General features: G+C 32.4%; 1 protein-coding gene across 3 annotated transcripts in view; it reads left to right on the top strand.

Annotated features, from left to right (window-relative positions):
* The first annotated feature begins 206 nt into the window (after window positions 1–206).
* LOC149785264 (uridine 5'-monophosphate synthase-like) overlaps window positions 207–15333 on the top strand; it is a 53427-nt gene continuing 38300 nt past the window's right edge. The window contains exons 1-3 of one of the 3 annotated variants that reach the window (XM_089979128.1): window positions 207–374; window positions 11776–11874; window positions 14757–14918. In XM_089979128.1, coding sequence (XP_089835254.1) covers window positions 216–374; window positions 11776–11874; window positions 14757–14918 — 420 coding nt within the window. In that variant the 5' untranslated portion in view covers window positions 207–215. Of the gene's footprint in view, window positions 375–668; window positions 768–5487; window positions 5567–11775; window positions 11875–14756; window positions 14919–15333 lie in introns of those variants that run through there. The other 2 variants (XM_089979129.1, XM_089979130.1) reach the window with 2 other exon arrangements.

The raw sequence follows: 15333 nt of genomic DNA, 5'->3' as shown, positions 1-15333 counted from the left end.
TATAAAAAAAAAAAAAAACAATAAATGTCTAACAAGCAATAAATTTTTTTCTATACTGATATGGGTTTGGGGCAAGTTTTAATGTCCTATGCATCTATCAGATATGATGTTTTTAATTTGACACGTTGTGACTATAGAATTTCTCATGTCGAAATTTTCAAGAGAAACTGATCTGTAATAAACAAGCATAGTCCGTGTACCCGTCTCAATTAAATATGGCAGATCTGAGCACATGTGTACTGAGCGAAGATGAACTTATTTTAGAACTGTTCAAAGTACAAGCTTTTAAATTCGGCAGTTTTAAATTGAAGAGTGGTATCTTTTCACCAGCCTATTTTGACCTCCGAGTTATTGTGTCCTATCCTGAACTTTTGGTGGGTATTTTAATGTTCTAGATACGGTAGACTAACTGAATGTTGATTCGGACCAAATTAAGCCTACAACATACCAACTACGAGGCAGATTTGGACCATGTGGAATATTATATACTAATTTTACAAAATATAAAATGTGCAACACACATGCATAATTTATTTTAGCAGGTATTCTTTTTTGGTAAACATAATAAGAGAACGTTAAACTTGAAGGTTGGTGAATTTTTCAGGTTTTACAATTACAACCGTGTTAGCCTATTATGCACGTCGGGTAATTCTGCGCAACGATGTTATTTCTGTAAACATTTGATGACGTGTTGTTTTTGGTCGAAAATCCAGTTTGTATCAAGAAAGAACGATCGTCCTTTGATTAAGGAAAGTGATATTCATAAAGTATGCAAAGTTATCCCACATTTCTATTCTAAATATATATGAAAATGTGATTTTTAAATGTCAACATGAAAACCCACTCTTTGACCTTCTTGAATTTGTAAACCAGAAAAACCTATTTAATATTTCTGTTTTAAAATCATAGATAAATTCATTATTTCAGAGATAGAAATCTTTACCTTTCCCTTTGAACAATCCTGCACATTAATCCAAGTTTCTGATTTTGCAAAAAGTTGTCTGACACCTACTTTATCGTCTGCTATCCAACATGTCAACTTGCTGTTTCTCAAGAAATTCCCGGGTTTATAGTTTGCTTCTAAATTATATAGTAAATTTTTTTTCATAAAAAAGATGTAAACATTACGTCCTATTTATTGTTGTTTCTCATCAAAATAATAGCTAATTTTTATCAAATGTTGAACTTTTACAAATATTTTTACTAGATTGGTTTGGTTTGCTTAACATCTGTTGCCATACAGTGGCATTGTTATGTTGAATTTTGTAAAACCAGCTATAAACAGACCTAGTTCCTTTGCTAAAATGCTGATAGAAAGAGTCCAAACTAATGTGTTTCATTTCCATAGCCCAATGCATTAACATTACATCGTTTCAAAGCCATGCACAGAATAGGCCAACAAATCTCGAGTCATGAAAATACAGGGTAGTATCATGTGTGTCCAAAATCAGTATTCTTTTGAACAGAATAGTCTGGTGACAATTGCCACTTTTCAAATGGTAAGCATTGCAGTATTTTATTTTCGTCAAGTGGTCAAATTTGGTATGTGTTTTGTGTCAGTATTGGTGACAGAAACCTTAGATGTGCAGAAAAGCCTGACAGCACTGTACTTTTACCTCAACTTTGAAGATCTATTCGCTCCACAGTATCAGTTTGAGCTGTTTTTCCTATATTCGTAGCCTAATTGAGAACAAATTTGATACGACTCGAGCTGTAGCATTTTTTATATATATATTTTTTTATATCTTTTAAGTGTTTACAGTAATAATAATAATAATAATACTTGATGTATATAGAAGGTAACTCAATTAGTACAATACTATTCACCATTGAGGCTAGTCCTACGGTGTAAGACATCGACCATGATATTTATGTTTTGGGGGTCGGACTACCTTGAGATCTTCTGCTTAAAATGTGGAAAAAGCATATACAATATTCACAGCATAATTTAAAGTGTATGTATAATGACAATATCATATGCTCTTAAACATATAAGAAAAATGCTTTTCTATAAGTAACTTTCTATTGTTGCTTATTTTGATGTTTTTTTTTAACAAATACAGTTCCATATGAAAACACTGTAATATTGCAGAGATGTTTTAAACATTTCTAACTTTGGTTTGGGAAGTTGAAGAAAAAGATTAAAATCCATATTCAGAGGTGTTTGTTACAAATAATTCCTGAAGATATTGCTGGGCAATTTCTTGAAGTGACTTGCACATTAAAATGCTTTTTGTATAATCAGTACAATTTAGATAAATCCATCCATTTCAGTTCATGAAAGAGAAGCTTACTTGGTGCACCAGTTGTTTTTCCAAGTATAATTTGTGTTGGTTGTTGTGGTTGTAAAAGTCTGTCAGTTTTGTGTTTGGACAATTTCTCCAACTATTGATGCAATAATTATAAAGTGGCAAATTATAGGTATTATGACAGAGAATCTTGTTTCCACAGGAAGATATTTCCTTATCTTAAATATGCTACATTCTCAATTTCATGTCATGTTATGGTTAAATTGAAATGTGTTTGGCCTAAAGTTGTTATCATCATACATTGTGTCTTATTTCCAGTTACATACATACCAGTTTTGTGACACCAATCTTTAATTTTGTTTAAGTTATTGCATAAAATTGATTAACATTTATGGAGAATCCAGATAAATAAAGTGTAGAATCATCAGCAAAAGGATCAACATTTGTAATGAAGGATAGGTCTTTTATGAAGACAGGAAATAACAGGTCCAGTGACTAATCCTTGAGAAACACTAGTTTTGATATTTCCTGGTTATGATATTTTATTTCTTATGCACAATTGCAGCATTATCTCTTGTAGATATAAATCTAACCACTTAAATGTGTTGTCATGAAACTGATAGCACTTCAAAAAGATGGAATGACAGTAAGATCAGATGCCTTTTTAAAATCTTTGTAAACAATTCCAGTTTGGTTTTCTTTGCCCATTTTGCTGAGCCGTTCATTTGTAATTTTAGTTAGAAATATTTGACAGGAGTGTGAATGTCAAAATCTTGACTGTGTCTTATCAATAAGTATATTTTAATTTAAAGAAGATGATATAGAATTTGCAACATGTTTTTCTATTACTTTAAAAAAGTGGTTAGCATAGAAATTGGTCTGTAGTTTTCTGGATTGTCCTTGGCACCTTAAAAACAGGCATCACTTTTGCAATTTTAAGCAGATAAATATATTTTTTTGAGACAATAATGATGTTGATAATAGGGTTCTCTTGGATGTGTAAATTGGTGTAAAAGTATGCATTTCAGTTTTGGCAACATGGAAAGGCATCCCAGTCCTCTTTAACCAAGTTTTTTGTTGGTAAAAATTCTCTATTATTTGACTCATTTCTTCAATGCTGCGATCAGTCACATAGTGTGCAAGGTATCAAACAAAGTTCTAGTAATTATGATGGGAGTTGGTGAAGATGTATTGGTTAGATCTTAGCAGACAAGGAGGTTAAGAGACCTGTTAATCAATTGTTTGTAATGCTCATTTTAATCAAAAGACAAATTACACGCATGCATTATTTGACACCACTTTGATAAATATTACTCATGACAGTTTTAATCCATCATATTGTAAATTCTTACAAGGATATATGGAACACTTGCATTTTATTCTGTACAGTGTATGAAAACACAGAGGGCCAAAATTTTTGGGATTGATTTTGTTTGTTGGAGAGTTGGTATGAATCATCATAGAAAAGCTGTTTTTCATTATCGTATTCAAACAGGACAAGGCTGCAGATCAGTGCTTTTCTCATGAGACTGACTGACAGAAATTAGTAGATACATCTAGTTTTGATAAAGAAAACAGAACACAAAAGAGTGTGAGAGATTCATGGAATGAATCATGTAAAAGGGCATTACCATGGTCTGAATAATGAGTAAAACAATGGAACATTGATAGCTTTACAGACATGGTGTCACAACTATGTTAGAAAGAATGCATTGGCAACCCAAGAAACACCAGGTACAGAACATGTTTTAATTTGTTGTTTTTTTTGTGTGTGGCTTTAACACTATTTCTCAGAGCAAGATGGGCTATACATGGTGGCAGGTCCTGAACTTAAAGATTTTGATTCCAAACCATGGAGAAAATTTTTAAACATGTTTAAGAAAAGTGAATGTAGTATGCAGTGTTGCTTAAAGATGTCATGAGAAAGAAATGGAATATGGTAATTTGCTTCTTTTTATAGTGTATTAGAAAATTTATTGACTTGATTTTAAGTTAATTAAATCAATTAACATTGAAAAGAAAGTCGAATCTCTTCATTGATTACTTCAAACTGCACAATAATAAAGAATGGCAAAATAAAGGCTTTGAGATTTGGTATAGTTCTTGCATCACAGACAATTATCATCAGTCACAATCTGCATGGTTATCAACTGCTGTAACTTTTGTTTTGTTATTATAATATTGAGTATTTCACATTGAATTAGGCTCTGATGACATATTGGTGACAATAATACACACATAATGTTCTGAATTATTGCATGGGGAAAAAAATGTATTGTTTTTGGGACTCGTTATAAGTTTTAGGGTTGCGACTTCTTCCTAGAAGGGCTTCCTGGACTGGAACTTTTAAAATCCTATTGAAAACCCAGGATTATATGAGTAATTGACTTGGTTACTACTGATGAGACATTTTAAGTATTCTTGGTCCAGTGGTTACTACAGGTTAAACAATCTATTCATGGTTTGGTCTAATCCTGAAGCCTGTTAGTTTCAATCCTATTTGTATACATTTGATAAATAAAGGTTTCAGAGTCTGTAGTGATACGTGTTGCCTAGGAGATAATTTGTTCTGAATTGTATAGTTCACAAAGATCTTTCCATTTTTGAGTTTGTTTATTTCAGAAAGTCTATGTTCATATCTCTGGAAAGAGTTATTTCAGTATTTTCTTGACCCTCACTACATCATTTTTAAATTATCAATCTGATCTTTTGTTTAGCTCTGCAGGTCATAGGCCAGGAGACCTTGCAGGTTAGTCTTTTTTCATCCGAACATAGTACAGTAATTTTAAATATAGGATCTGCATTTAAACACAAGAAACTTACTGAGGTTAGAAGTTAAAACTATCTTTAGAATGAATTAAAAATGTTTGGGTTTTAAGACAGTACTTGATACTGTGACCATAACACTTGACAAGATACCCTTCCCCCACTATTGCTAAAATACTGTCTTGACCATCAGTTTGCCCTTTTTTTTTCACATGCTGTGGATTCTGCATTCATTTGGCATAAGTAGACATGCTTTTTAAGAACCATTGTAATTTCGGACCAAAACAGGGTCTCAAGGCTGCAAATTCCTTTTCACAAAAGTAGATAAATCCATTGCCTAGCAGCCTGGGACAAGCAAAAGCTAATGTTGGGCAACCATCTTTCCCAGTGTGAAAGCCTGAAAAATATTATTAAAAACTGATTGTATAAAAAAATTATAATGGAATTTTATATATTTTCCAGCAAAACATTTGACTGTTCAGTTGTCCCTCGTGGTACCTACAGTACAGTGTCCTAATTGTCCCCATAAAGAAAATTGTCAGATGATTGTTGTAAGTGGCCACTAATTTACAATTAGTCTATGATTAAGTAATCACAAAAAAAGATTTAGTTACAGTCAGCATGATTTAAAACAAGAATTCAACATATTAAGCTCTTTGGAACATTGACTGACATACTACAAACCCTCAAGGAAAAAACCCTTAAAGAAACATTACTCAAGAATGTCTTTTGTTAACATACCAACAGATGGTAGTGGTTTCTTGCATGCTCAGCTTGGCACACAATGCCTATGATCTAGTACAAGGGTCTCAAACACATGGCTTGTTGGCTGCATGTGGCTTGCCAAATCATATCCTGTGGCCTGCAAAATTATTGGCATCACAAGGTGTCACGAGAGATAACAAAGGTGGTGCAGCCTTGGGCCATCAAAAATGCCCTCCCTCATGGTGGTTTCAGTTTGAGACTCTCACCTAATACATGTATTATGCTTTCTCATAGGTCTGTTGGAATGAGCACTTGCTGAACATCATGTGACAGTTGTATTAGTTGGCTGACTTGAGATATAGCAAGTTTAAATGATCAAACCAGTCACAAATACTGTTGTATACTACAGTGGCTTGGGAGGTTGGGTTGATTTGTTGATCATTTGATCTTTAAAAAAAAGATTAAATATGTGCATAAATTTGTGCAACACTTTCCATTAGTAGGACTGATTGTGAGTTACAAGTATTGCATGCTCTTATTATATATGACAATAGTTCGTGAAAAATGTTGTCAACTTCAAACTATGGACAACTCTGTAAATTACTGGGCTACCCGAAAAAACTGCTGCGTAACCAGACTTATAAAGCTGGTTGTCCAGGGAAACATGGAATTTCAAAAACTTTGTCCCTGCTCAAATGTTTGTACCATTTGATTTATCAAATAATTTCTTACCTTTCTCTGGCATTTTTTTTACACTATCCTTTAAGCTTCTCGCATGCAAGATGATGAGTTCTGTATTTAGTCTTAGTGAGAAACTGTCTCAACACTCCTGTTTGTCTCCAAAAATTAAGACAACTGATGTGAACAGTCGAAGTTTGAGTATTCATTGGACTCACCTGATAATGTTTAGCTGCTTTAATGACCTTTGACCAGTGCTTAGATACCTTAATATTATGACCACCTGCATCATCAGTATAGATGTTATAACTCGGAATGTCCTCCACAAGTTTAGCTATTGATTTAGCTTCCTTCGTACCTACTATAATTGCTTAGTGCGAACCCTTTGCCTTTCCCTGTACATTGAGATCTTGTATGATATATTTTATCCCATTTTACTCGAGGATGAGACTGTTCACTACAACAGTGGCTGTGACAAGAAAAGGTACAGTGAAGGTTGTGTTATCCTAGTCCAATACATCAGCCCTCAAACTGTACCGAAACTGATGGGCCAGCCATCATTATTGGGTACGTGTTTATGGGCTGATTTATTGTTCTAGAACCACTCTTGCCATCAGGATTCTCCCTCTCTCCAAACAGAACAGCTGCTTTAAACCAACCACCAAATGGTATAACTGCCCCATTTGCAGAGAAAACCTTGAGGTCTATTTCTTTGATAGATTTAGGAAACTGAGCAAATAACTTATGAATTAATAAAACCTATGTTCCATTATTCTAAGAACATCTGGATAACTGTTACTCTTAATGAAAATAAAGATGGTTGTTTTCCCCATTGCTGCCGTTTATCATGTACAAGAGTTTTATTATGGTAGACTTCTTTTTAACTTTGTGATCGGTACCACCAAATTGTTATCATGGATTGATTGAAAAAACAAGAGTGTCTGCATTTAAAATATGAAAACAACATCTGGTTGCATGATCATCACAAAAACATTGAGTCATGCACAACTCCAGGAAAGTTGTGGAAAAAATGTGTCATATAGGAGTAAAGGTTACTCTTGACTTGTCATTTTCAAACCCAGCATGTTTTAAACGTCACTAAAGCTTATGTTTGGATTTCTTAGACTTGCTACTTCAATCTTCTCATGCCTTCTCTCTCTCCCTGTTTTCTCTCACACACTCTCTCTCTCTCTCTCTCTCGTGCACACATACTCATGCAAACATTCATTCATGAACACAACACACACTGCTATGTTGAAAGACTTAATAGTTAGTACTGAGTGCCCTTGAACATGATGTGGTAAATTGGCAAAGTGTATCCATTCAGACTTAACAAAGTAAAATATGCTGTGTTAGTTCCCTCAGTTAATATATTGGTATGATTTACTAAGGGTTGTGTGCAAATTTAAATTTTCCATTTTATTGATTTCAGTTATGTACAACATAAGTGTATGTTTTCAGATCACAAACCACAATGACCACCATTTTCTTTTCTGTTCATTTTGATTAGTTGGTTGTATAGACCTCTTGCACAAATCTCTTTTTAGCAGTGAATTCAAACGTATTAACAGCTGATTGGTGTTTTTCATAGATGAAATATTCATGATACATGTAGAACAAGTAAACTTTGGCAGAAAGTATTAACAGCTGATTGGTGTTTTACATTCATGAAATATTCATAATACATGTAGAACAAGTAAACTTTGGCAGAAAGTATTAACAGCTGATTGGTGTTTTTCTTCCATGAAATATTCATAATACATGTAGAACAAGTAAACTTTTGGCAGAAAGTATTAACAGCTGATTGGTGTTTTACATCCATGAAATATTCATAATACATGTAGAACAAGTAAACTTTGAGAGAAAAACAGGCAGAAATTATAGCTCCACAAGGATATTACCAATTTTTTTGGTAAGTCTGTTTGATACATTATCTACAGTAAATTCATCTCTGTTTATTTGGTAAGTCCTTTCGATACATTATCTACAGTAAAGTCATCTCTGTTTATTTGGTAAGTCCATTTGATACATTATCTACAGTAAATTCATCTCTGTTTATTTGGTAAGTCTGTTTGATACATTATCTACAGTAAATTCATCTGTGTTTATTTGGTAAGTCCATTTGATATATTATTTACAGTAAATTCATCTCTGTTTATTTGGTAAGTCCTTTCGATACATTATCTACAGTAAAGTCATCTCTGTTTATTTGGTAAGTCCATTTGATACATTATCTACAGTAAATTCATCTCTGTTTATTTGGTAAGTCTGCTTGATACATTATCTACAGTAAATTCATCTGTGTTTATTTGGTAAGTCCATTTGATACATTATTTACAGTAAATTCATCTATGTTTATTTGGTAAGTCCATTTGATGCAGTATCTACAATAAATTCATCTATGTTTATTTGGTAAGTCCATTTGATACATTATCTACAGTAAATTCATCTGTGTTTATTTGGTAAGTCCATTTGATATATTATTTACAGTAAATTCATCTATGTTTATTTGGTAAGTCCATTTGATGCAGTATCTACAATAAATTCATCTCTGTTTATTTGGTAAGTCCTTTCGATACATTATCTACAGTAAAGTCATCTCTGTTTATTTGGTAAGTCCATTTGATACATTATCTACAGTAAATTCATCTCTGTTTATTTGGTAAGTCTGTTTGATACATTATCTACAGTAAATTCATCTGTGTTTATTTGGTAAGTCCATTTGATACATTATTTACAATAAATTCATCTCTGTTTATTTGGTAAGTCCATTTGATACATTATCTACAGTAAATTCATCTGTGTTTATTTGGTAAGTCCATTTGATACATTATTTACAGTAAATTCATCTATGTTTATTTGGTAAGTCCATTTGATGCAGTATCTACAATAAATTCATCTCTGTTTATTTGGTAAGTCCATTTGATACACTATCTACAGTAAATTCATCTCTGTTTATTTGGTAAGTCTGCTTGATACATTATCTACAGTAAATTCATCTCTGTTTATTTGGTAAGTCCATTTGATACATTATCTACAGTAAATTCATCTGTGTTTATTTGGTAAGTCCATTTGATACATTATTTACAGTAAATTCATCTATGTTTATTTGGTAAGTCCATTTGATGCAGTATCTACAATAAATTCATCTCTGTTTATTTGGTAAGTCCATTTGATACATTATCTACAGTAAATTCATCTCTGTTTATTTGGTAAGTCCATTTGATATATTATTTACAGTAAATTCATCTATGTTTATTTGGTAAGTCCATTTGATGCAGTATCTACAATAAATTCATCTCTGTTTATTTGGTAAGTCCTTTCGATACATTATCTACAGTAAAGTCATCTCTGTTTATTTGGTAAGTCCATTTGATACATTATCTACAGTAAATTCATCTCTGTTTATTTGGTAAGTCTGCTTGATACATTATCTACAGTAAATTCATCTGTGTTTATTTGGTAAGTCTGCTTGATACATTATCTACAGTAAATTCATCTGTGTTTATTTGGTAAGTCCATTTGATACATTATTTATAATAAATTCATCTCTGTTTATTTGGTAAGTCCATTTGATACATTATCTACAGTAAATTCATCTGTGTTTATTTGGTAAGTCCATTTGATACATTATTTACAATAAATTCATCTCTGTTTATTTGGTAAGTCCATTTGATACATTATCTACAGTAAATTCATCTGTGTTTATTTGGTAAGTCCATTTGATACATTATTTACAGTAAATTCATCTATGTTTATTTGGTAAGTCCATTTGATGCAGTATCTACAATAAATTCATCTCTGTTTATTTGGTAAGTCCATTTGATACACTATCTACAGTAAATTCATCTCTGTTTATTTGGTAAGTCTGCTTGATACATTATCTACAGTAAATTCATCTCTGTTTATTTGGTAAGTCCATTTGATACATTATCTACAGTAAATTCATCTGTGTTTATTTGGTAAGTCCATTTGATACATTATTTACAGTAAATTCATCTATGTTTATTTGGTAAGTCCATTTGATGCAGTATCTACAATAAATTCATCTCTGTTTATTTGGTAAGTCCATTTGATACATTATCTACAGTAAATTCATCTCTGTTTATTTGGTAAGTCCATTTGATATATTATTTACAGTAAATTCATCTATGTTTATTTGGTAAGTCCATTTGATGCAGTATCTACAATAAATTCATCTCTGTTTATTTGGTAAGTCCTTTCGATACATTATCTACAGTAAAGTCATCTCTGTTTATTTGGTAAGTCCATTTGATACATTATCTACAGTAAATTCATCTCTGTTTATTTGGTAAGTCTGCTTGATACATTATCTACAGTAAATTCATCTGTGTTTATTTGGTAAGTCCATTTGATACATTATTTACAATAAATTCATCTCTGTTTATTTGGTAAGTCCATTTGATACATTATCTACAGTAAATTCATCTGTGTTTATTTGGTAAGTCCATTTGATACATTATTTACAGTAAATTCATCTATGTTTATTTGGTAAGTCCATTTGATGCAGTATCTACAATAAATTCATCTCTGTTTATTTGGTAAGTCCATTTGATACACTATCTACAGTAAATTCATCTCTGTTTATTTGGTAAGTCTGCTTGATACATTATCTACAGTAAATTCATCTGTGTTTATTTGGTAAGTCCATTTGATACATTATTTACAATAAATTCATCTCTGTTTATTTGGTAAGTCCATTTGATACATTATCTACAGTAAATTCATCTGTGTTTATTTGGTAAGTCCATTTGATACATTATTTACAGTAAATTCATCTATGTTTATTTGGTAAGTCCATTTGATGCAGTATCTACAATAAATTCATCTCTGTTTATTTGGTAAGTCCATTTGATACATTATCTACAGTAAATTCATCTGTGTTTATTTGGTAAGTCCATTTGATATATTATTTACAGTAAATTCATCTATGTTTATTTGGTAAGTCCATTTGATGCATTATCTACAATAAATTCATCTCTGTTTATTTGGCCACTCAACATTGCATGCACATTTTATTCTCAAGTCATTGCATATATGAAGGTGCTGAATCTGAAGCTTGATAATTTTCTACTGAGTTGAATGTAAACGTGTATAAATCATGGTCCAGAATATGGTATGGCCATAGTCCAGTCTAATCAATGTCGCCTCTAGGACTGTTACTAAGCATGAATTTGATCACCATGCTCATGTGGTTCAATCTTTCATGGTTTGCGTTATGGACCAACCATTTAATTATTGTATCTGTATTATTAGTTGGAGAAAAAACAGTTATTTTTTTAGATGAAAGGAAACTTATTCCACAAGTCCTCTTATGTTTTTTAACCCAATTCTTTCTTCTGTTTTTTTTCTCCAGCACATTGTGGCTGGTTATCTGTGGAAGATAGTTGAGGATAAAAATGTCCAGTTTGACTCACTATGTGGAGTACCCTATACAGCCTTACCTCTGGCCACTGTAAGTATGATACAACTTGAAATGACATTTTGGTTTCACCTACAGAGACATAGGTCATTAGTGTTCAATTTTTAAAGTTTGTTTTTGTAATTGTTATCATTGTTGTTATTTGGTTCTCTTGTTAGAGATAGGTTTTTGCATTTAGATTTTTTTCGCAGACAAAATTACATGTACTGTCATGAAATTATTTTGAGGAGTCCGATACATGAATACACAGCTAAACCAACACTTCAATCATTAAGTTTTAAATACATGTTCTAAATCTGTTAAGCCAGAGATTTGAAACTCAAGAAAAATTTTGTTTGGTTATCTGATGCTTTTCATGAACTGGAATACTGCATTATTGAATCACAAAACTTAGATTGTCTGGTGGCTGTTATGAAGGTCACTACAATGAAACAATTTGGAGGATTGCCATGAAACTTTAAACACTTATTCATCTCATGGTCTAATGGGTCCTAAATGAAAATGGTGTTTCTGTCCTATCTAACATGGCCACAACAGCAGCTAACCATACAATCTTGTTATTAGTACTCATTAATGGATGGTTATATCAGAATGAGTATTACCCTAAGAGACTTCTGGTGTCTTGTTGGCCCTATATGATGATGGTGCCAATCAGATGTCAAGTATGATTGACACAGAGGTCATCTTTAAAATCTTGTTATTGCTACATAAAGCAAAATTTGCCATGGGGTTTTCAGTGGAATAGTTCTTATGATGCCTTGTTAAGTCCTGTGCAAAAATGGTGCTAATCTGATATGGTTTAATATGGCTGCTGTAGTGGCCATCTTTAAAATCTCATTATCACTACTCCTGAATGAATAGTCATATCAACATGGGATTTTCACAGAAAGACTTTTTTTTTTGTCTTGTTGGTCTTAAATGAAAATGGTGCTGATCTGACATCCAATATAGTTGCCATAAATAGAAAAGTAATATTGCCATGTGGTTTTCAGCAGAAAAGTTTCTATGGTACATGTATCTAGATGGTCCTAAATGAAAAGGGTGCCACTTTGACATTCAATATGGCCACTAGCATGCTGTCTTAAAAATCTTGTTATTGCCACTCCTTCTGAATTGATGGTTGTATCAGCATGGGATTTTAACTAAATGATTTCTTATGCTGTCTAGTTGGTCCTAAATATAAATTGTGCTGCTTGGTCATCCAATTTATCTACCACACTGGCCATCTTAAAAATCTTGTTATCACTATTCCAGAATGAATTGTCATATCAGCTTGGGGTTTTCACTGAAAGACTTCTTATGATGTCTGTTTGTTTATAAATGATACTGGTGCTGATATGACAAGGCCATCTTGAAGAGCTTGTTGCAGGTAGATCTTCTAAATGGCTTGTCATATCATTATTGTTACTTTCACCAAAAGATTTTATAATGTCTGGTTGCTCCCTAAAAGAAAAATGGTGCCAGTCAGAATTATTGCATGTAAAATATCCACATAAAATGTTAAATTATTTTGAACCTAGCAGAACCATGTTTTGACAATGTTTTACCAGTGTTGCCATAACTTTTTATCCTAACAGTGAATGATGAGAGATAGGCAGGGAATGAAAACAGCAGCAGTCCACTAGCCTGAGGCTAGTCAATTTGTAGTGTGACAAGTAGTTTTCATCATTTCATTAGTTTGATGGCTATTAAAATTTCAGTTATTGGCAGCCATTGTTTTATGGGAGTGACTAGTGAAGATCCAACAGGTCTAGAGCTTTCTGGCTGTCAAGAAATTTATGTTAAATTCTAGGCATGCCTAGGTGTCTTTATTTCCACCACTACTGGCATCAGCAAAGAGATTCTGTGTTAACAATTATTAAAAGTTAAGTATCTTTATACCATTTTATGTATTTTTTATGTCTTGTTGGTCCTTTATGTATTTGACTTAAACTTTTGCCAGAATAGTACTTGTGTACCGGTATTTCCAATACATGCAGAATTTAAATGCCATTCACAAGCAGGTGTGTAATTTCCCACAAAACCCATTTGTAATCCAGGTAAGACACCACATTTTGCAGTCTTGTTCAAATATGCTTTCATGTGGCTGAGTGGGGTCTTGATCATATGAGAGTCTAATAAAACGGTTATTAATCTTTGCTACCAGTAGAGGATGATTTAATCAAACTTGTACAAGCAAAACTACAAAGTAATATTTCAGAATTTATCTTGATCTGTCGCCTGCAATCATTCAAGCCGGAAAGCTATTAAAAGGAAACAATGGACCACTACTTTGCAGTCTGACAATGATTGCATCGTCTTATATCATCATCCAATCAGATCACTTTTCCAAATGTTTTTGAAAGCCTCATTCAGATGTTACAAGGAAAACTTTGTTTGTTTTATTAGATCCTTATTTGGCAGAGGTCTGGTTAACAAGACTGCCCATTTACTAGAACATGTATTTATAGTGTATGCCTTTAATAAGGTACATGGAACCACTACCTATTAATAATTTACAGTTGGTTATGTTGCACATAGCTTCACTAGTAACTTCTTGTAAGTGGAGCTGAAAATGTGCAACATCTACAGTATTGACAAGCTGAAATTTTTTATTTCTGGTTTTCATTTTCTGGTCTATAATGATACACTAAAGTTGTTTTTTTTTTCAAGATACACCACAATAAGAAAAATTAAATTTGAGATCTGATTGATGAGAAAACTAATTTGTGCAAATAAAATTAAACCAAAATTTTTACAGTATTCCTGATTTTTTTAAAAATAAAAAATGCACTGGTCCCCTGTTTGGGAAAAATGTCAGTTTGAATCAATGCATGACAATACATCACTGCCATAGTGAATTAAAGATGTGATGGTAATTTTGCTTTATGATGCATTTTACATTTTTTAATTTGATGTCGATTCTTTTTATATAGGTTTTGTCAGTGAGTCACAAGAAACCCATGCTGATCAGAAGGAAAGAGAGTAAGGATTATGGCACTAAGAAAATTATTGAGGGGACATTTAAACCAGGGGACACGTGTCTTGTTATAGAGGATGTAGTTACCAGTGGATCCAGTATCCTGGAAACAGTTGAGGTAGGATTCATTGTTGTTTAGTTGTGTTTCTTATCCTGCACTGTGAAAAAAGCGTGTAGATATTGTGTAATGTCCTTAAATGTGTCTAATGTCCTTAAACCATAAAGCTAGACAAGAAATTCGGGACAATAATGCATTGTGGGTGTAAATTATGTGAATAGTTTAGGAATTTTGATCATCTCAATTTTGGTACTGCTGGGTGGTGGGAATTTGAGATAAATTTCATATATAACTCATGATTTGTATGTCTCACATGTCTGTTAATTCTCAAATGTGATTAGTGACCTGGGTCATACCATAGATATAGATACATTATATATATATATATATATATATATATATATATATATATATATATATATATATATATATACGTACATGCATGCAACTGGAACTGACTGTAGGGGGTCTAGCC

Source organism: Sinohyriopsis cumingii, chromosome 13 (genome assembly GCF_028554795.1).
Source record: "Sinohyriopsis cumingii isolate HCF-2022 chromosome 13, ASM2855479v2, whole genome shotgun sequence".
NCBI classification, from domain to species: domain Eukaryota; kingdom Metazoa; phylum Mollusca; class Bivalvia; order Unionida; family Unionidae; genus Sinohyriopsis; species Sinohyriopsis cumingii.
This window is presented reverse-complemented; position numbering and strand designations above follow the sequence as displayed.